At 44.8% G+C, this 22,631-nt stretch overlaps 1 protein-coding gene across 3 annotated transcripts; it reads left to right on the forward strand.

Annotated features, from left to right (window-relative positions):
- The first annotated feature begins 160 nt into the window (after positions 1–160).
- Positions 161–22,410, forward strand: LOC120899937 (phosphatidylinositol transfer protein alpha isoform). Of its 3 annotated transcripts, none has more exons than XM_040306337.1 (9): positions 161–254; positions 1,855–2,050; positions 9,398–9,428; positions 14,881–14,992; positions 15,094–15,245; positions 17,356–17,433; positions 18,488–18,597; positions 18,675–18,854; positions 18,960–22,410. In XM_040306337.1, the coding sequence occupies exons 2-9, from the start codon at positions 2,034–2,036 to the stop codon at positions 19,096–19,098; spliced, it is 819 nt and encodes a 272-aa protein (XP_040162271.1). In that variant the 5' UTR covers positions 161–254; positions 1,855–2,033; the 3' UTR covers positions 19,099–22,410. The 3 variants fall into 3 exon arrangements, with proteins under 3 accessions (XP_040162271.1, XP_040162262.1, XP_040162253.1); XM_040306328.1 differs by lacking the exon at positions 17,356–17,433 and adding an exon at positions 16,225–16,302 and having other exon boundaries at positions 176–361; positions 18,960–19,098; XM_040306319.1 differs by having other exon boundaries at positions 178–361.
- The last annotated feature ends 221 nt before the right edge of the window (positions 22,411–22,631 follow it).

Consider the following 22,631-nt stretch of genomic DNA (forward strand, 5'->3'; position numbering starts at 1 on the left):
GTGTAAAATTCATTCAATTTTGAATAAAATGCATGCAAAAAATCCATCCTTTTTGCTATTTCCAACGAACAGTGCCTGTTCCAATCGGTACTGTAAGTATGACAAATCACATCTCGTGCGGGTACCGTAATTGTCAAATCGTTGCGAATGTAGCAACCGCTCACCACGACCTCAAGTTGCCGTCAATGCTTGGAAAACCCTCTGCGAGAAGAGAGAGAGCCATATCTCGCGTTTCCGCGGAATCAGACAAAAGTGTAGGCAAAAATCTTATTTAATTTCGTCGCATCGTGCCGTGCGGTTAGAGATTTCGTGCCGTGTCGTGTTCGTTCTTTTTGCCCAAGCGAAAAGACAACTCCCCAGAGTAAGTGTGTTGGCGTGTACTTTTTCGGGGGGCGACAGCAACCAAGTGCTGCGCCTAGTGAGTGGCAAAATCCGCATTGCTTCCCCTGTTCACCTTCGCGACACCGAAGAAAATACAACATTGCTCGCTCCTTACCCCCCTCCCTTTCCCCGGGTGATTGGTCGGCGAGGCCACAGGTTCACGCCGACTGGAGTGAAGTCGCCCAGCAGGAAAATAATCAAGTGGGAAAGTAAAGAAGAACGGGGTTGGCAAAAATTGCGTGAGTCACCGCCACCTCGGATCCTCCAGTAATCAGCCCAACAGCAGCAGCAGTAGCAGTCGTGAAATTCGAACCGGTGGAGTGTTTTTTTCTAGGTTAAGTTCAACGCAAAGGGTGTTTTGGGATCGAGTACGCCTAAAGCTCCCCCGGAAAGAAGAAATGAATCAGAAAGCTGATGAATAATCGATTGCAAACTACATCCGGGACCGCCTGCGAATGAATGGAAAAAATGGCCTTAAGTCATCGATTCCGGAGCGTGTGAAAAAGAGAAGTTGAAATGGACGGACGATGGGGCGAACAGTGTTGTCATTGTCCCCGGTATATCCTTCCTACCAATCGTGGGGGGCTACTACGTGTTCAAGTGTTCTGCTGCTGCTGCTGCTGACGACAGCAACAAAACAGCAGCCAACAACAGCAACAACAACACGCCGACGACACATGTCGTTCGATGTTGCAAATCGTGTGTGTGTGCGGTCGCGCGCGCGAGTTGACCGAGAAAAAGACGACAAAGAACGGTTCGGATTGGGCGCGTGGTGTGTATTGGTGTGTGTGTGTGTGTGTGCGGTGTGTGAGGTCACGTATGTGTAGAGTCGAACTGCCAACAGAAAGGGGCAAGCAGAGACCGTCCGGTTTCATCTGTTCGATCTATCGACGTACCTTTGCATCAACCTCACACATCGCAAACATCTTCATTAACGTTAGCAGTGCTGGCAAGGAGCCTTCTCTTGATTATGCGCCCCTCCCCGTGTGATGATGATGCGTCTGTTGCCATAGTACCGCGAGACCGAGCCCGGGATTTGCACGAGCGAAAGTAGTAGACAAACGAAGGACAGTAGCACGCACTCTTGCGTGGCCTTTGCTCGACCGAAGGGAAGGGTTTCGAGGGTAACGAGCATCATCAGCTCATCCAGGGAGGCTGTGTGGTGTGTTCTTGCACCGATTAGCTTTATCTCGGTACGCCCGAGTGTGTAGCAGTTACACAATTCGATGGAAACGTGCGCGAGAATGTGCTGCTGCTGCTGGTGGTGGTGTGGTTTAATTGTTTAGATTTAGCAACAGCAGCAGCAGCAGCAGCAGCAGCAACAACGTTAGTGTGTTTATTTGCGGTATCACCTCACCGCGTCTTGGAAAGCCAAGATCGAACTCCCCCCCCCCCTTTCTTCGCTTCCTTCCCGTTGTGCCGATGCTTCTCGGTTGCGAGTACATGTGTTTTCCCATTTTGCCGGTTTGTTAGCATTAGCAGATTTCCACAGTTCCGTGTGCTTCCCCCTGTGTGCCGCCCCACCACCACCTTCGGCAGACCACCAAGTGAAGTAAATCCAAAAGTGACATTCGCACTGTAAAGGAGTGGTGCAGAAAGGAAAGGCCGTATTTTTGTGTGGCGAAGATAAACCCGTTCCGAGGAGGTGCAAAATGTTGATCAAAGAATTGTAAGTATACGTAGCTTCGAATTAGAATCCTGTCGGTTTTGTGTTTGTGTTTCGAAACAACCCACCCACCCTGCGGATGTCCGAGTTGCTTCAGGGAGCTAGAAGATGATGTATTCGCCGAAAAGCAAGGGCCAACGCCTCATAACCACCACTCATTTGTGGCCACGGAGAGTGTGAGCCGTTGGTGTCTTCGTCATTCAAAGCAGCAGTCGGCAAATGTTTCCAGCCAGCCACACATCGATTTTTGCGAGGATATGGTGCGGGGTGCCGCAAAAAGTGGGCAAAAGAAAATGCTGGGCAAAAATTGATTTTTCGCCGCCAATAAATTTTGACACATGCCCTAACGGCGAGCGAAGGAAAATTGAGAGAAGGAAACCCGAAACAGCGCGCGCGAGAGAGAGAGAGTGCAAACCCTAAGCGGTGAGAGCAGAAGTGGTAGATTGGTGAGACAGGCTTTGCAGACTCGCCTGGGTGAGATGAAATTTCTCACCAGTGAGCTTGGGGTAAAAGGTAAAAGGGAATGAATGGAAAACTACAAGTTTTGATGGAAAATTCAGAAAAATAAATCAAAATCTGTTACAGAAAAACAGTCATGAATTATTAACCGCCCGCGATGGGCTCATGATCATTTCCAACCTACATACTAAGATTCCAATAGGAATACTGTTTCTACCAATTGCTTAATGTATTATTGTAACATGAAAACTACTGAAAGGAAAGCACCAATCTGTCCCAGTAACAAGCAGAGCATGTGCTTGTTTGCAATGGCGTTCAATGTAAAGCACCATTTCCGATAAGCTGTAATAGCCCCCCAAACACATTCCTGGCACCTCGCGCTGATAAGCGATAGTACAGTCACGACCACGACACCATCGCTGGTAGTTCGGTTTTACCCAATACTTTCCCCTTCACTGCGCTAGAAAACTGCTTCAGTATATGGTATTCAAAGCCAGCATTCGATGGGCATTTTGCCCTGAACCATCATTCCGCCACATTGATTTGACGATCGACGAGCATATGCCGCTTCAAGAGTTGAACGCATGCATCGTCGATCCGTCAATTGCTCGAAAGAAAAAGAGCACTTCACACGCCAATTATGCAGAGGGACGAGCACCTTCCTCCAAACGTGGAGTTAACACGTTGTTGTGTGTGTTGATTGTCCATTTTCCCCTGTACGTTCGATTTTGTTGGCAATTCATTATGCAGTCACGTTTATTGCAATCTCCTGCAGTATCGCTGAGCTTTGGCTCATTTGCGATTACACGAGGCTTATTAAGCGAGGTGCAATTAGAGTTATTGTTTTCTGGGTCGAAGAAAAAATGTCGCTCTAAACTTTGCTATAAGACTGAGAGTGCATTTGCCCCTAGATAGAAAGGCGCTATTTCCAGCTCGAAATAGTGATATTATTATCGTCACACACACACACCCAGCTCCAACACCCTCTGACCAGAGTCGATCAAATTAAATCCAATTGTGCGGGGAGGCGGTGTATTATTCGAGGGGTCGTGCATCTTAGAACCGACCGGCAGCGCGCGCAACCTTGTCCCGGGGTCGTATTCTCGCACCATAATTGACATTAATTAGTGTGATACGAATAATGGAATCCACCAATAATCCATCGCACCCATCTCACTCACCCTGCACGTATCTCACGAGCATCATCAAGTCGGCCTTGGCCGGTGTCAAGGCAATGCACAAACGCAATTTTCGAGATCAATAATAGTTCCGAGGGGGTCGCCGTGGGGTGCGTTTACCCGATCGTGGAATCGATGTTTCGGAATTGGTTCCACTGCTCTTTTCCACGCGGAAATATTGCCAAACCAATCAGCATCAATTGCAGCAGCAGCAGCAACACATCCGGCGAAAAATGGATAAAATTGTAGTGTTGGCAGAGGCACAAAAATGTTCACTAATTTTAGACTGCACGCTGGTGTTCGTGTTTATTGCTCTGAGAGCTACATTTTGGAGAGGTGAGGGAGGAGAGCAGAATGGAAAATTAAATTTAAATAATACCATCCATAATGAGCGTCACTTAAAAAGGGTGCTTTTTCCCCCCCTCCAGTCGTACATAAAGACGTGTGCGTGATGGATGGAAAATTTTGGAAATGAATATTTAGCATTGCTCTTTTGCTTGGTATTGCTGTGATATAAAAATATTATAAAAGATAATCCTTTAATAGCGATATTGCGGATAAAATGAAATATGATGGTTAATGGCCTTTTTAGTGCAATGTACTACACGTATTGTAATGCACCGAATATTGTTACAATCGGATCGCACTTGTCTTGTTATCAGTTTGGGGAAGAGTTTGGAAAAAAAAACACATTAAGTGATTCATTGGCCGTCACTATAGTTCTGTTGCCAAGGATACTCTTGAATAATGAATGTTTTGCTACAGTTTAAAACAATCCACCATTAGTTTGATAAATCGTCTCGCCTCCTAATCGATTAGCTCCGAGTGCCCTAGGAACTTCATCCAAGAAGGCGGCATACGTGTGTCTTCAATTTGGGCAACCGGCGGCACGGATGCTTTATCAGTGCGTAGAGAAGGGGGGCGTAGACCAAGTTTGTCATCGTGGCATGGTTTATTTTGCGATAAAGCCACCAATAATGCTAACATGTCGGTTTCTTGGTGCAAACGCATTTATCTCGGCACCGGTGGTGTCGTGGCCCTTGTGACGGCGCTGTGCGACGACTTAAAGATTGATAAGTTCGAGCCGGATTTGCTGACTAATTTTGAGAGGAGTGTAACTTGTGGGAAAGGCTTGGCGATTCGTTTGAGCGGGAGGCAAGTGCTCGTTTTATGGAGAAATACGTTGTATATGGCACGTTGCACTGAAAATGAGGTTCGGGTTCGGGTTGGAGGTATCATCATTTCAAAATCAATTTAAAATTATCAATTGCGTGGCCTTTATTGGTTCCACCGGGTTTCAACGTGACGTTGACGTGCGTTGTGTGGTTAGAAGGGCGTGAATACACAACGTATAAATTCTATGTTCAAATAATGAATTATAGGAAATAGAGGAAGTCTTTATCTGAGACGTATTGTAATGTTCTATTCAATTATCAATAGACAAATAATAGAGTCAATATATAAATTTCCATACGTGTGGCTATCGTGGACAAAGTACCAAAGAAGCCCCGTAAATAGATCATTTGCTATTGACTTTGCCAAGTGTCGGCATCGCTTGGACAGCGAAAGTTTAGTGTCGAAAGCCATCCAGTTACAATCCCTTGTTTGTTCATGGTAATCGCAAGCAAATCGAGATGCACCTTATCATCTGTACCCAGAGATATGTCAGCGGAGGGCTCCAGCACGCTCACTATCGTTTCAAGAGCCTCATCAAGTGTGCGCTGATCGTCAATGACAACTTCCAGCAACTGGATGTACAGGGTTTCTCTCGAGTCAGTTTTCAGCCCAACTGTCACTAGGGCTTCATGCACTCATGCAACGATGTATGCAATGTAACTTCACTGACACAAAAGTAAAGGTTAACACCTTGTAAAACAACTCGCACGCTCGCAGCATCTGATCGTACACGCTCACCTTCCCGGTCGAATGTGAACGTAATCAGAACCGTTTTTGCTTAATTAGGTGGTGCGGAGTCAGTGAGCATAAAGCTGCCGGAAGAGCGCCTGCTTTGCAAATGATAAAGCTTTTCAGATAGGCAGGCGTTTTCATGCGTCGTTTTCAGTACCACCACAACGATAGCATCGGCCACAGCTCTGTGTGTGTGTGTGTGTGGTCAGAGCAAGCCGCGATCGATTAATCGTCATCGTGTCTAACGTGCGCAGCCTCTTCTAGGAAGGTTAATTGGCTTCAGTTGGCTCCGGTTGTGGGGATTATATTTACATATCGCCCGTACACCGACTTCCTTCCCCTGGTGAGTAGTCGGGGCCTACTGTGTTGCCCGCTACTATTGCTGTGTGCGTATAATGTTGCTCTAATCGTTGGTTTTCGGCTTGGTTTGTGTTCGCTTGATGGGGCCAACCGCGTGTATATCCCGCTTTATCCGACCGACGATTAATTATTCAATTCGGTAGTGGTGAAAAACTTTTCCTTCTGCCGCACAAAGTTATAGGTTCCTCTAGGGGATATTTTTAGCGGAAAAAGATTAGTACGCTATGTGCTACGCTAACTTTTCGGTTTGGACGTTTTTGCAAGGCATGTTTTCATATCCGATTTCAATGCTTTCCCTTCAATTTTCGTGCGACCTTCATGCCCGGCATGCAACATCATTTGTAATTGTAGAGACACTTGAGGACGCACGCGTATTACCGGAGGTCTTGTGTGTGTGCTTCGGTCAATGTAAAGCATGCGGCAAGAGTTGGAAGAAAATGCAATTATCTCTATACAACCCCCGAGGGAAGGGGGGCCGGTCGGTAGACCACTTCGAGGATGGCGGTGTCGAGAAACGGGAAAAACTGTTCACCTTGTGCCACTGCCCCTCCATCGTATCTATGCGAGCTTTTTTTTATAAGACCGGCTCGCTTCTTGCTCTGCAAAGACCATAAACTCTTTCTCGATCGGTGCCTTAATGAAGATGAATAAGTGGTTAGCGGGTGATAAAAAACGGAAGTAACAGTTTCAGCACACTCCGTGAAACATTTTGTTAGAACGCGATAGAGGTGGCACAGCCGTTGTGTGACCCGTTCCCGGGGAGCAATAATTCGCGAGCTTAACGACAACGGCGCTTTTCGAGGATAACGTGGCCGTCCATGAACCAAACCTACCAACCGACCATTCCCTTGAACGTCGTTATTCGCACAGCCTGGTTCGGGGAGGGTGGTATTGAGGGTAAAACACGCAGCGCACACAGTTGTATGGCATCGTCGTGCGTCGGACTAGGCGCGCATTATTAGCACGGCGGCACATGTGGGCCACCGGGAAGCTAACCATTGCTGCCGGTGTGCCCTCTTGCGAGGACAACACGACACAACGAACGTCATAAAGCTGAGGTCGTGATTTTTTGCCTCACTCACTGTGGCTCTACATTTGCTCTGGTTGTGCCAGTTCGGTTTAGTGTTTGCTGCTTTGGCGAAGCATACATTATTGAGGCACGTTTAAACGATTCGTTTGATTCGTTTTTTTTATGTGGCACAAGCTTAATACTGTTGCATGTTGCTGCCGCAGCTCTTGACTCTGTTAAGTGTAAGCGATGAAACAATCTCGATGACGCAGGAAACCAGTAACTGAGCGAGGAGCACACAATGAAACAATTACTAATGGAGTGTGCTTAGTTCTCACCCAGTAAGTAGTGTACTTTTTTTTACATTACTTCTCCTTCGCTTTTACTTATGCATGAAGCGATGCAATGTTCTATTCATAGCCAGGTCATGATTCAATCTTGAAGCTTAATTGTTGTACTGTAGAATATTTGTAACGCGAGCTGTTTGAAAGTAGTAGCATTGCGAGCGAAGAGTATTTGTGCTTTACAAGTCTCTTTATGTGCTAGTGTTCACTGTAGTAAAGTTAAAAAAATATTCGATGCAATCGAGTAATTGAAAAATCATGGCACATTTTGTATGGCTGTGTGAAATCTTCCACGAATTTTGGATCATTTCCCAAACCGTTAACCTCGGAGCGTACTATGTTACGCAACACCTGCTAGCAGCCGGATAAGAGTGTTGGATATTGATAACACGAAATCGTAATAAAAAATCCCTCCCAATACACACACTGGCTCACAACACCCTTAAGGGTATGAATACATCGCGCCCAGCAGCATTATTACTATCGATTCGAAGCCCCACGTGAGGAGAAGGGAGGGGAGTTGATGATGATTTTCACTTTTTTTTGTTGCTGTTACTCCTATTCTTGCTCCAAATTTCGGTAGGGAAAAGAGGTGGCGGAAGGGTTAGGGGTATTTGGTGTGCTGCTCCCAAAGGAAACCCCGCTTTTGCCGCGCCGTACAGCCGGTACCGTACGCGTGTTATCTTTTTCGCTGTTCACTGTCGTGTAGGGCTTTGGTCGAATGACTTTTCGGTTTGCTGCTCGCTTGATTGCGACCACCGGGTAGTGTTGGACCAGAAATCGGGCTGAGCAAAAAAAAAAAACGCCTTTCCGGCTATGTGCCGAAACCGATAATTGCAATTTCATTGTCACTCCTTATCGGGAACGATGCCATACGAGCTTAATAGACAGGTCGCTTTTTTGGCGCAAACATGCTCTAAAAGTTCATCTTTTCTGTGTCAATATTTAATTTCGTTTTAGTAGTAGTATATGCTTTTCGGCGCGTATACTGCCAAATAGTGTCGCTGATCTCTAATTCGATAGAATGAACTCCGCAATTAGTGGGAAATAAACGTACAATGCGGGAAGCGTTGCCACGGTGCAGTGGTAATGTCATCGGTCTTACGCACTATAGATCGACGGTTCAAATCATGAGCGGGACTTTGTTTGGTCGATTCTAGCAAATAAAAATAATTGTTAATTAGACTAGACAATCTGATATTATTTATTATTGTTGTTGTTCCCTTATTAGTAAAATTTAAACTCCCCACTTGTGCACCGCGCGAGCACGTGGTGGTGGTTTTCCATTATGACACGTTTTCCACAAGCACAGGTGTCAATGCTCACTGCAGCATCTCACCTCTCACCGTTCAACGACGTGCTGCGTATGTGAGCAGCAGCAGCAGCGTTCATTCACGGCCGTGATGTTGTGTACTACCGTTGGAGTATTCATCTCACGTTTGTGATTCATTTTCTCTCTCACTCTCTCTCACTTCGTTGCGCCCTGTGTACGCTGTGTGTGTGTAATCCGCTGAAGAAGGCGGCAGCAGCCTTGGTATGTGCTGTTGGAGCGGTTCTATAGTTTTGCTCCTTGGCGTAGGATGTGTTTTCCATTTCACATCACACCGCCGTCGTACAGAAACAGCAGCAAACACCACAACGACGTCACTGTTGGAGAGGCCAAGAGTGCGCATACAAACACACGCACCATCGCCTCTCTGAGTGAACCTGCGATGTGTTATGTAATGGGTGTTTTGTTGTTGTTTTTTCTTCGCGTTTAGCTGATCAATTTCAATCGATGATGATGTTGATGACGATGTTGGTGATGGGAGCCCAAGATTTGATTATGATACTGTGGTAGCTCTTTGCACGGGGCGAAGAAGCTGCAGGGTGGATGGGCCGTTTATGATGTAATTTATCGATTATCAGCAGCTCAGCATGGAGGGGATTTTGGTTCTTGGCATGTAATGTGGCGCTAATTATGAGTGGGTGGGAATGAGTATGTTTCAAATACTAACCACAATATACGGCAAACAGTACGTTTGTTTAACATACATACACATAGAATGGCAGTATTTATTAAACGTGTATCCTTTGCTTCCTTTCATTTCAGTCGAGTTACGCTGCCATTGACGGTCGAAGAGGTAAGCAGTCAGCTAGTTTAAAGATTCAGTAGAACTAACACTACCAGCAGGAACCTGGTGCACGTGATGTAGAAGACCCCTTCCCCCCCTGAGGTCTACCACAAATCTCTCCCAATCACATTAAAACCACCACTATCAAGAGTCGGAAACTTTTGACTGTATCATTCCACCGCGCCGCACTCACAGTTTGGTCCTTCGAACCGGATTCGTACTGCTTCTGAACCAAAGGAAATGAAACGGTTTTCACCGTCATTATTCCCACGATGTTTTGCTCCGGATCGACCTGTGGTGATGGTGGGGATATGCTGATGACATGTGACCATTTAATCTTTCGCCTGCCCGGGACTACTCCCACGCAAGCACATTTCTGCTTACTGTGCGGTGTAGAAGAAGTTATGCCACCACCCACCATCAGCAGAAGAACCCGTGTGTGTGTGTTCGAACGCGTGGGTTTTTGGTTAGTGCTGCTGGTCTGCCTGAAGTTTTGCGTCCTTTCGCTTTCGGCAGAATTCACTCAGCAGCAGCAGCAGCAGTAGCGGTAGAAGCGAATTATGATACCCTTGAACAGCTCGTTACGCTCCCAGGAAAGCTGAATTTCAATCACATGCAGCAACGGTGGTTGAAAGTTTGTTGGAGCTTTAATGATTAATCACTTTCTTGTTTATTTTTTTAAACTGGCACAGGAAAAAGAGTGTTACATAAAGTGAAGAATGTGTTTTTTTATGAAACTCTTTTCACTGCGAGTAGTTTTACCATTTTACCACACACCGATGTACACAGCAGTTGAGAAACTGCTTTGGCTTTTCATACATGGGGTTGTCCTCTTCTGGATAAAATCCCCAAACTCTTTTGGGTGGACTTCTTTTGGCAAAGGAACGCAGTCTTCTAGAAATTGTGGCACCAGCAGCAGCCAAAGGGACGCGCGTGCCTGCACCCACTGAACGGGAAATGTTGCGTGGGAGATGAAGAAGTGTATGCGTGTTGTTTTTTTCCATAAATTTCACAATTCACGGTAGGGTTTTAGGGGGGATTGTTGCTGTTGTTGTGGAGTTATCTAGAATCGCCCAAGCATCTCGAGCCCGTGCCGAAGTTGAAACTGTGATGTATCAAACGAAATCATCAACCATCATCATGTCTCATGGGTGGAAAATTCCCTTATGTACGCTCCATTTGCAATTGGGAGAGATATAGTGTATCTGGCTTTTGGTGTTTGGGTTGTGTTCCCTTCATTACGTATTTGCTATTTGCAGTTGAGCTTTGGAACAGAGGTAGAGAAGCATCCTTTTTTGCTCCCTAAAGTGGCAAGCCCAAAAGAGAACTTGTTGTTATCGTGCAATATGTTTATGCACCTCATAACTCAAGCAAAAGCAATCTTTACCGGAACACCCACCGCGTTGCACACTGAGCTCTCACATACGGCAAGTTCCATCAGCAGCTGCTAGAGCGTTAATATTTACGCTTTCTCCAATGCACCCAGTACGTAGTATGTGCAGAACGTCTAAATCTCAGCAACTAGGCACGTTGGCGGGAAACCCTGAAGGAGGGAGAATAAGTATGGCGAAATCACCTTGCAATAATTTGTTCCTCCTTGCCACGCTTGGGATCGCTTTGAACAAGAACACATCGTCATTCCCACCCAACCTGTAATCTAACTCGCCTCGGGGAATTTTATACAAAGAAGGAAACAAATTGTAAAAAAAGAGTACGGTTGTTTGAATCGTCCAACTACGTAGGAAAGGGACTGATGACGACTTGCTATTGAGTGTGAGCTGCTGGTGCCGATGGTGAAGTATCTGTCTTTGGAGTAGGGTATGGAAAAGTTCGCGAAAATGAAAGCATAAAACATGCTGCTGCCTCCTATTCGCGCCTCCCCAACTCCCCCTTGGACGTGATGAAATATTTAATTCATGTTCGTACTTTCAGTTCTTTCTCCCTGCAAGAAGAAGAAGCAAGCGAGCAAGGCAAACGGGACGTACAGGAACGAGCGAGCCGAGAAATCATAATAAAACGCACCGGCAAACACAATATTTCATCCGCAAGTCAAACAAAACGGAACCGAGAAGATTCCGGCGTGTGCTTTATATTGTGCTCGGTCGGTTTGGAAGGAAGGCGGCCAGGTCCTGCCTATCGTGTGTAATATGCTCTCTACCCAAAAAGTGCGAAGGACCGTGCGAAGGCTTATCGTTGCCGGGCCGAGATACTGATCCGCGATACTGATTTCAGTCAATGAAAGTCACTGCAACACTTGGAAAAGGGGCGATTGTTTGCGTAAAAAAAAACATCCCGTCATTCCTGATTTGCTTGTTTTGGTGTTATCAGTTTGTTGGTAGGTGAATCAGTTTGTCGAAACGAAAATGGAATCGTTTTCACTACCAAAGCCTTTACTTTTACAAGTGCCCGCACGGTTGAGTGCTAACCGCCTGGTACACGAATTATGTTCGGTAATGTTAACACCTTTTACGTGTTCCTGTTGTATCGGTTTTTTTGTGGTTCATGGATGAAAGGAAAAATCAAAACCATCCGATTGGTATTCTCTTGCGAGGGCGAGTCATGCTCGAGAGCATTGATACATTTGAATTGCCCCATAGGAAATTCCTTTTTCCCCCCTTGGGCGAAAATAAAACAGGGCGAAGGTAGGGAGAAACAAATCAATAATATACTGAAATTGTCCTTCCTCCCCCCCGCCCCCCGTACTTTTCCGTTCTCCATCTCTCTTCCGCCTGAGTCTGCGTGAGTTGCCTTTCTTGCCTTTTAAATACGGCATTCTAGGCACTGCGTGGGATTTTTCTTGCCTCCTTTTCAATGCCGAATTTCTTCGCTTCACCAACCTTCGGAAGCTTGCAGATGGAAGCGTGTTCTCCCCCCCCTCTCCCCTGGTGTGTACAGTGTATGCGCACCGTTGCGGTGTAGATTGACCACGTGGTTTGCGTTTCTCGGGGGCGCGCAGGTTAGGGGCAAGCTAGCGGATGATGGTGTGGTGTCGCTTCGTTTACAAACTGCAAAACCCGGGTCCGGAAGCGTGAGAAGGGAATTGTCGTGATTTGTCTATAAATATCACACTTCCCTTGGGAAAGCTTTGGCGAGGGGAGGGAGGAAAGGTGATGGGGGTTTTCTTTAGACGGAGCCGGAAAAAGCTTTTCCAGGAAAGTGGAAGGAGCAGGCCCTTCCACACTTTGCCGCTCGCTCCTTGCCTGGGGTAGATGTGTAGCATTACGTCACTGCGCTAAGAGGTAAATACATAACCGTACAGTAAAAATCAGCGTATAACGTAGACAATCAGGGACACGTCAACCGAACGACGCGTTGTGTATGGGTGTACACCCGGGCTGGGGCTGTGCCGTCACGACACTTTGGCCGAGAAGTAAGGCGAGTCCTGTTTTAAATGGGCCACGGTGAGGAAAATCCTCAAGATCGTTAGTGTTTAGTGTAGTGCATAATATACTTTGTTTTTCTTTTCGTCTCCTTCCCTGTTTACTGCCACGACGTTTGCAGCAGTCCTTCCGACGTTTGACGTTCGCTGGGCGATCTGAATAAAAGAACACCCGATGAGGATGGGGGGGTAGTTCTCTTCAATGAAAGCTCAGTTCTATTTTTAGCCTGATTTACACCACCGAGAGACGTGGGTGTTTGATTTTCAACGTTTAAACGTACGATGGCGATATTAAAGGCTACTCTTTTCCAACTTAAAAGCTATATATTTTTTTTCCTTTTGCTACATTCATGCTGTTATTTACCGAACAAGACATGATAATCTGAAAAGCATCAGTGAGCGCATAGAATGTCTGAAATGAGTGCTTCTATGTTTGTCCATTGGCATTATCCCATCTTGATCCCCTGAAGTTTGTGCAGTGAAGTGCTTCCCGAAGCGGAAGCAGGATATTGGATTTAAAAGGCGACAGAGAGCAATAGAGGAGACAGAGAGTAATATATTGTTGCAGACGGCAAAACAGAGAAAACGGAAGAACCGCCGGGTGTAGCCAAAGACCGGCGCCAGCCTTCTTCCAATGTCCAATTTAAAATGGGATCAATTGACGCATGGAGGTTGCCAAACGGGAAGAGGGAGCACAGATTGCACACATTTTACACATTTTACTGCTTATTGATTTGAGCTTAAATAGTGTTGGTGTGTCTTCCTTAAAGTTGGAATTGGTGTTTTCCTCTACTGCTTTGTAGCTTTTTCCATTACTGCTAGCGGCGGCACAACGCTGCTCCGGAGCAGCCAGTCCGAGAATAGTAGAAGTTTATTAATTGTTGGATTTTGCTGTGCATGGGCAGGTTTAATTTGAAACTTTTATTACTTTTCTAATGGTGTAGGAGGTAGTAGCAAAAAGGGTTAACGCTAGTTTTCGCTAGAGGCGAGCGGTGCAGAAGCGTGTTTCATTATAATGGCATCATGCAGCCAACTAGTGTCACAAGCAGAAACTTTTCCTGTGCCCTTTGCTCAGTTCGGGTGTGTAGAAAGGGCCCGGCATGGTTAATCTTCTCGTTCTACGAAACTTTAGACCTCAGATGCTTAGAAGTGATGAGAAAATGTGGAAATAATGATTAAAGTGATTTAAACTTGATTTCTGAGAAGTGCTAAACGAGTTTGCATACGTAAGAGCTCCCATATCCTGTATGGTTATTGCATTTGAAACAAATTAAACAACAAACAATGTAATAAAAACATCTCTTCCAGCTTTACTTCTTAAATTAAAGTGGTTTCTCGGTGCGTTTGACCTTGCAGTACAGTCGACGACCGTAAGGGATTAAGTGGTTGTGCTCCATTTAAACTTCGACACCATTAAGTGAATCTCGCTGTGTGTGTTCCAGGGCCGCCCCATAAACGTCCATTTAGGGCTGCTGCTGCATATTTAGCCCGACATTTTGTGTGTGTCTGCAGTGTGTGTGTGTGTGTGTGTGTGTGTGTGTGTGTGTGTGTGTGTGTGTGTGTGTGTATGTTTTTTTGTGTATGCTTCCTTTTTTCGGCTCCGGTTTTGCGTCAATGTTTTATGGCGTTTGCCCCCTTTTGGCCCACTCTCAGTAAAATCGGTTTTTAATGGGAATTTGGCTTGGCTGTAGAATGATGATGACGTGTGTGTGGGCAGAGGGTGGAGGTGATGTTTTGCACAGTTCATTTGATAATTGTTCATAAATCATGCTTTCTTCATGCTGATGACGATGATGATGCTGATAGCAAAACTGGAATCATCCTTTTCGGTGTTATGATGCTGTGGAGGTGTTTTTGCGCGTGTGTGTGTGTTAAAAAAGGACAAACATCGAGAATAATAGATTTATTATTTCCAATTCCATGGACCGGATAACGCTTTAGTGGTTAATGTTATTGAAATCCTAACGAAGATTGATGAATAACAATGGTTGGGTTTACGATGTAGATTTAATTCACCTACAGCGAACAAATAGATTATCTTAATCGTATTTTTTCTCTCTTTTTTCTCCCATATTTACACAGTACCAAGTAGCACAGCTGTACTGCGTGGCGGAAGTGTCCAAAAACGAAACCGGTGGCGGCGAAGGTATTGAGGTGCTGAAAAATGAACCCTTTGACAACTATCCACTGCTCGGTAAGAGGAGAAAAGAGTGAATGAAACCAGCTAGCAAATGTGTCTAATTTTTACTAATCGTTTTCGGTCACCGGCACCGACCAAAACCATTTGACTTTTAGGTGGAAAGTACAATTCCGGCCAGTATACGTACAAAATCTATCATTTGGCCTCGAAGGTACCGGCCTTCATCCGGCTGCTCGCACCCAAGGGATCGCTAGAAGTGCACGAGGAAGCCTGGAATGCATATCCGTACTGCCGGACAGTCATAACCGTAAGTTAAAGCGTAGACAAGCGAAACGAACGAACGAACGGAGGATACTTCTCTATCCGGTTTAAGCATCGCTTTCAGTCGATAAAGCATCATGCTGGGGTAGTGTCCTCGCGAGGCTGAGAGAGAACGCAACTGTCGCTCTAATATCGTCGTACCGGCAGCAAACGCGACTCGAACATCAATCGAACCACACACGTGGCGCAGTGTGAACGAGCGAAATTGGTTTGATAGAATTGCAGGCTAAAAGTTTACTGCAGAAAGAAGAAAAGCAAATTTGAACACGAACTGCTTAATTTTATATCTTTGAAAACGGTATACTGGAACAAAGTTATCGTCATCCAGTTGTTCGCTCTGTTTTTTTTTTGTTGTTTCTCAAACGATCCGTTTGGGGTAAGCATTCGAGTGGAGTTCGATGATGATGATGATGATAGTACTGTTTTCAGCCCGAAAGGATATGGACGACGCTCCCGGAAATTGAGCCAATGTGTGTGTTTCGATTCGATTTCGATATTCGATGCTACCCTGCCGTGCCCCTACTGGTCGTCATCGTCGTTGCCGTACCGTTGTCGTTATCCTTCAGTCAATAAGCTATCCTGTTTGTTTTGTTTTTTTACCTTCGGTCTTATGATTGGGAATAGTTTGAACCTGCGCTTCCACAGAATCTTTTCTGTCAGACGATCAGACAAAAAAGTAGAAAAGGGATAATGTTTCCAATTAAGTTAGAGCTATTTTTAAAACCTAATCCGAAATGGTTTGTCTATTCACGCAAGGAAAGATAGCGAGAGATGTGACCTTTGACACGGTTTCGGTCATCTCGTTTTACACGGCCCGTGTGTTAAGCATTTGTTGATAGGTGTTGTGCCGTGGACGTTACATCGTATTCAGTATACAATCAAATAGCTTTAGTCAGTAGAGTATGGATAATTTCGTGTAATGTTCAATAATCTATAATGATTTACCAACATCAAAATCCCTGTAGAATCCCAATTGGATGAAGGAGAAGATGACCATCACGATCGACACGTACAGTATCGATGGTGACGACGATCTCGAGAACGTAAGTGCAGCTGGATATGGTGTGAACTAATGTTATGCTCTTTTTGTTCTTTTTATTTTATTTTATTTATTTCTCACCATCACCTTTTTCCACAATTCATCTTTTTCCGGTTTCATCATACTCATTCCATCATGCCTATGTTTGGTTTGTTCGGATTGGCTTTCGTTTGTTTGTTTGATTGATTGTGTTGTTATATTTTCGTTCCGTTCGTTTATTTTATTCTTTTTGCACGGTCCATGTTTTGCTTTCGTTTTGCCGTTTGTTTTGTTTCGGTTCGTTCTTCAATCTCTCTTTCCATGCTGCTGTCGTTGCTGTCGTGACGGCCATGTTTGCTGCCTGCCCGTTTGACGATGGACTAAAACATGTGGGCAATGATGATGTCTGTTATACGAACTAACGAACGAACGAAACGCACGGCCACATAAACTTGCAATTTTCGGCGACAAAATGTTAAACTTGGAAACACGGACCACCTGTATTTTCTTTGATAATATTGTTACGCGCTGTATGTACACTCTATCCGGTGGATTGCAATGCATTAAAACCTGATATCATCACCATCGCGCCCACATCACGTGTCGGATCTCTGGGTGTGATCCGTTCCGATCGCTTTTTGCTTGCCACTCCCTCCCCACTCGGGATGACTATCACGATGATTTGGATTAACCTTTCGTCCGATGAGCCAATTCGTTCACATACAATATTCGCACTTTCACATCCTGTCCCCTCCCATCCCATCTCCCACTACCATCCATTTAAATCAACCTACGATATCGCTTCGCCCGCCTTCAAACACGCCGCCCGTTGATGCGCCTTTGGCCGTCCACCTGCTCCCTTCTTCCAACGACACCTGTGTGATGTGCTTCCCACACGTGCGCCGGAATGATCGTCCCGTGCGTGGCACACGATGCGTCCCCCGCAAACCGCACACCCACACACACACCCACACATACGCACACACATCGTCATCTGCGCTACCACCGCTGCTGCTGGCATTATCCCCCACTGCCACCACCCGACTCTGCATTTACACGTGGGCCCACTCGGCTTCAGAATCCCGGCTACATGAAGGATAATTTCATCATCTGTATCGAATCATTACACGTCGCCGACGCCGGCGATCAACCTAATGTGAGTGTTGTCCGTACGCTTCAATTTTCGCACTTAGGTAGTAGTAGTACTTGTAGTAAATCGTTCAGCGGTCCGTTCAAAGTATTCTTCAAAGAAATACAACACACACTTTACTTTTTATTGGAAAATGAAATCGCGTTCGCTTGAATGCATTACTTGAAGTGAAGAAAGTTGGTTATGCATTGATTCGTTCAAAGATGAATTTTCTGCCAAAATAAGCTAAAGTTGTAGCGTCTTTTGTATACAATAAGGGCAAATATACTCATCAAATCATAAAACTTTTGAATGACCTTAAATACCTATAGTAAATGACAAAGTATAATCCAAGTATTCAAACACCGGTAGTGTCAGTCAGTACCTACTTGCTTTGGTATCAGAAATATAACATAGAATAACAGGCAGGGTACAAACAGCTTGAACAAAGAAAAAAAAAACATTTACTGTATTTACTTCTATCGCTTTAATCAATCTAAAATTATATGAGAAAGTTTGTTTGGAAAGTTTTGAAACAATTAACTTGCATCTTTAGAGCTGCTGTTTATAGCTTTTTTTAAATATTGAGCAATATTGTTAGACTAAAGCAACCAACAGTGTGTCTGTGTGTGTGTGTGTTTGTTAAGACTAGAATTACATTTACATGTGCTGTAAAAACAAGCAGCCTTTTCGATCGTCTGTGTGCGTCTTAATGTTTGTAACGCTTCCTTCTTCGCAGCAGCTGTAAGTGCTTTTTCGATACTAACGTACTTTTTCTTTCTCCTCCCCGCTGTACACACAACACCACCACCATGTGCCGTTATATACCCTATGCTGCGTACATATATATATTCGCGTCACAACACACCACCTTCCACCACCCGTACGCGTGTATTGTACGTGCTTTCTTAAATATCTCACGTCCTCCTACTGCCGCCAATCAATGTGTCACCGTGGATGTTGTGTACGTCGTGTTTGGCTGCTAACCACATCAACCAATATCAACCAAACCAACCCGTCGCGTGCGCGTCCAAAAACGCAATGGTTTCTCTGGTTACGTTTATTGCGAATCCGCCAAAAGGCCCATGAGTTGACGCCGGAAAAGCTAAAGCAGCGCGACGTGGTGCACATCGACATTGCAAACGATCCCGTCTCGCAGACGGACTACAGAGAGACCGAGGATCCCACGAAGTAAGTGTGGGGTTTTTGGGAGTGAAAGTAGCAAAACAATCCTGTAACTGGTCCTGATTCTTTCCCGCTTCCGTTAGGTTCAAGTCGAAGAAAACTGGCCGTGGCCCGCTGGTCGGCCCGGACTGGAAGAAGAGCGTGTCGCCGGTAATGACCTGCTATAAGCTGGTCACCTGCGAGTTTAAATGGTTCGGGCTGCAGTCCAGAATAGAGAACTTCATCCAGAAGTCGGAGCGGAGACTGTTCACCATATTCCACCGGTAAGGCAAAAGATTTGCCTGCCATCCTACTACATCATCTGTGTGCCACCTGTGTACTAATGCACTACTTTCACTCCATGTTCTCTGTTCCTGGTTTTTGTGTAGGCAAGTGTTCTGCTGGATGGACAGCTGGCACGGACTGACGATGCAGGACATCCGTGAGCTGGAGGACAAAACCAAAGAGGAGCTGGACAAACAGCGCCATGTCGGTGAGGTGCGCGGTATGCGTGCCGAAAGTGACTAGATCATCCCATTTGCCTCCCCCTCCCTCGGGTACCGATCAACCGTTTGCTATAAGCTGTGAGCAGAAAACAATGAAGAATACAACCGAACCGGGCGTAGGAATGTGTTGGCTTGGCGAATGCGACGTTTGGGGTGTCCACCATTCGGCCCCATGCGCATTCTCCTTCTGAGAGCCGTGCGTGGCCTGTTGCTCCGTTATGAGGGGGATATTTTTTCCGGAAGGGCGTCTGATAAAACGGAATCGAAGCTGAGGATATATAGGAGGAGGAGGATGAGGAGGAGTGTGTTTATTATTATTTTTTCAGTTTTTGCTCGGTTTTTGTCGTAAGCTTTGTTTTGATTTATCATTTTTGTTTCGTTTTTCTTCATCTCTGTTTTGCCGGCAAAGCAAACGCATGTTTGGTGGAAAAGAGACAGAGCGAAAAGAAGATAGAAAAGTGTAAGAAGAAGTGGCAGGGTTTAACGGGAAGTATAATTATGGTGGTGTTATAAATGCAACTAGGCAACACGGGACAAAAACATAAACTATCAGTAGGATCGAAAGCATGAATTAGTACAGAGAATATGTGTGTGTGCGCGTGTTGTCGGTGAGTAGATTCACCGTGTGAGTGCAGCAGGATCGCCAGACAAGAGTCAGATAAAAATAGTGCAAAACACACATTGCAATAGCGTAAGCAAAACCAGTAGACAATTACTGAACTCACACGCATGTGCACAGCAGCACCCAAGCTCGAGTAGAGGATGGCCGCAGGACGTAACATTCGCAAACGTTAAACCATTTACCCCCTCCCATAACTGAAAAAAAACACATAGAATGGGTGAATTCCGAATAAATTGCAATAGTGTGAATAGAGCAAGAGATAGTATTGCGCACCCATCGCTGGTGTGCGTTCAGAGAAGAGGTCAGAATTAAAAATGTGATGTGCACATGTGGATCTGTGTGTGAAAACATTTAAGAAACACAACTACTAATCTTCAACCATTGTGTGTACCATCGTCGTGGAACCACGGTGCGGCAATAGGCGGACGGAAATCATCTACTGAAAGTAGATATCCGATAATCTATTCACAGCTACATACTGTTTGGCGATGCAAGCTGCAAAGAAAACTACTACACAAACAAACATACCTTGACATAGCAAACAAGCAATATTAGTTGTGGGCTGCTACACTTACTGCCCTTCCCGATGTCTTACGGGGCGACAACTTGAGCTAGTGATAAATAAGTAGAGCAGACTAACACGCGCATTGCAATTGCAAAACAAACAAACAACCGCTATATACATATATCTACTAACTACTGGGCACATAACGGCTGCTAACCCTTACAATGGCGCTATCCCCAATAATAGCAAAGCCTATTTTCCATTTGCAAAAGCACACTAGTACACGCGAGCGAACGAGAAATGCCATGGAAGAATATAGAGAGTGCATAAAGGGAAAGGAAGACAGGAAGCAAACATACAGACAAACGTACATTGGAGGTGGAAGAGAAAGTGACAAAAAAATGCTAGAGAAAAGAAAAAAAAGGGAAAAGGAAAAAAGCGAAGAGTTCAATAAAACACCACTTGAAAAATATCTGTATGAAACCGGGGCGCATCTGTGCGCATATGTGTGTGTGTGTGCACCAACTATAAAGCGAAAGAAACATGCATAATGCACCATCCAACCAAAGAAGTATGACGTTGTTGCACTCGTTATTGTTTTTGCAAAACGTCAGAAGGGAAAAAGGGAAGCGTGGAAATGCCTAGGACAGCTGTGATGCAGTCGTATATTACTTATTGTAACTTCTGTGGCCGAAGTGAAACCGAAGAGGTCGTGCGGTGAAGAGAAACTTGGTTATTCAAAACAACACCACCATGCGCCTCCATTTGCCGGGCGTAATTCATTTGGTATCTCTCCTGTTACATTCACTGCAAGTCTCTATCTCTCTTTGTGTGTATGTATGTATGCATAGTTTATGGCAAACAGTACAAAGTGCATTCTTTTATAGAATTTGTTATTTAATCTCTTTTTAGATTGTTATTTGTTGTCACGTAGTAGTGGAAGTGCAAGGTAAGTTCCTTTTTTTTATTTTAATTTCATTTGATTTATTTGTATTTTTGAATAGATTGTGTAACCATTCTTTTGTTGTTGCAAATAACTTAAAACTTTTCTGTTAAAATCAATTCCAAATAGGGGGAAAGTTGCTCAACAGCAACCGGTTTAGTCACAGTGTACAAACATACACACGAAAATAGCAAAGTTGTACTACATTCAAAACTGCAATTAACAGTGCAAAGTGTTCATTACCAAATCGTATATCAATGTTACCGACACCTGCGTAAGTAAATGAACAAGTGAACGAACGAACGACAAAACTACAGCCGAGCATCACGTATTGACGTAATAGAGTGAATAAGTACATGAACAAACAAACAGCAAATAAAAGTTGCATTAAACGAGTAACTTTTCCCAACAACAAAGCTATAGCGAGATTCAAAGCGCAAGACAATACTTACAAATGAGAAACATACAGTTCAGCATCCACTGGTACCATCTTTGAATTAACTGTAACGAGGGGGGAGCTAAACGTGAGAGAGTGAATGGTGCAACAATGGTATATTATACACATAACGTTACGCGCCAGCTAATGCAGAGCTAGTAAATACTATCTAATAGCGAATTAAAACGCTGCGGATGCTCACTCGTACGCCTAGTCGTCTTCAGGTGGCAAGTTCCTCCAACATGTATGTGGTTGGTTTCAATTGGAAGATGGACGGTACGGAAGCGTAGGCTTTTCCGTATACCTGACCCACGCGTTGACTAGCATTGCGGTCTCGTGGCAGCTTGTTTGGCCACCAAATGTACAACGGTTCTCTTTCGTCAGTTCTCAGTATTGTAACCACATTGCATTGCCCCGAAGCCGTCCTTTTCTATCCCGACACCTGTGTACACATGTTTCCATCTGGTGACAGAACGGGAGCGATTTTCTCTGACGTAAAGCAGAAAGTACTGATTTTACTGCATATGTAATGCGTTCTAACAGACCATTTTGAATACTTAGCGGCCGCAACACAGCAAAAGCGCCACTCGAAAGCGCTTCGGTTCTCGATACAGAGCAAAGAAAAACTCACGAACAATACAAATCCCTAGTATACACGCAAACAAACACTTGAACTTTACAGTTTTAACAGTGTATTTACCCAACCTTGATGAAATTGATTGCTGTATCTAACGCTTAATTTGAAGTATTTGCAAAAATTTGCTAGGGTTGTTTGCCACCTGCATCAACTTTTCGCTTACCATAAACAAAAGTACTGTTTTGCAATGGAACATGCAAAAGGCAAAAAAGAGTGGATCTAGTGGTAGGGATCATTTAATTGTAAATGATCGTTCGGTAAAGTGATCGTATCGAAAGGTAAATTTGCCGAATTACATACATTGAACGAAAAAAAACGAGAGTTCAAGAGGAAGCGACAGAGAGAGTAAGCAAATGAAACTCAGCAAAATATTTATTGAAAATGGTAGTACAGTGAGTATCATAGCTCATGT

This window comes from Anopheles arabiensis, chromosome 2 (assembly GCF_016920715.1).
Source record: "Anopheles arabiensis isolate DONGOLA chromosome 2, AaraD3, whole genome shotgun sequence".
Taxonomy (NCBI): Eukaryota; Metazoa; Arthropoda; class Insecta; order Diptera; family Culicidae; genus Anopheles; species Anopheles arabiensis.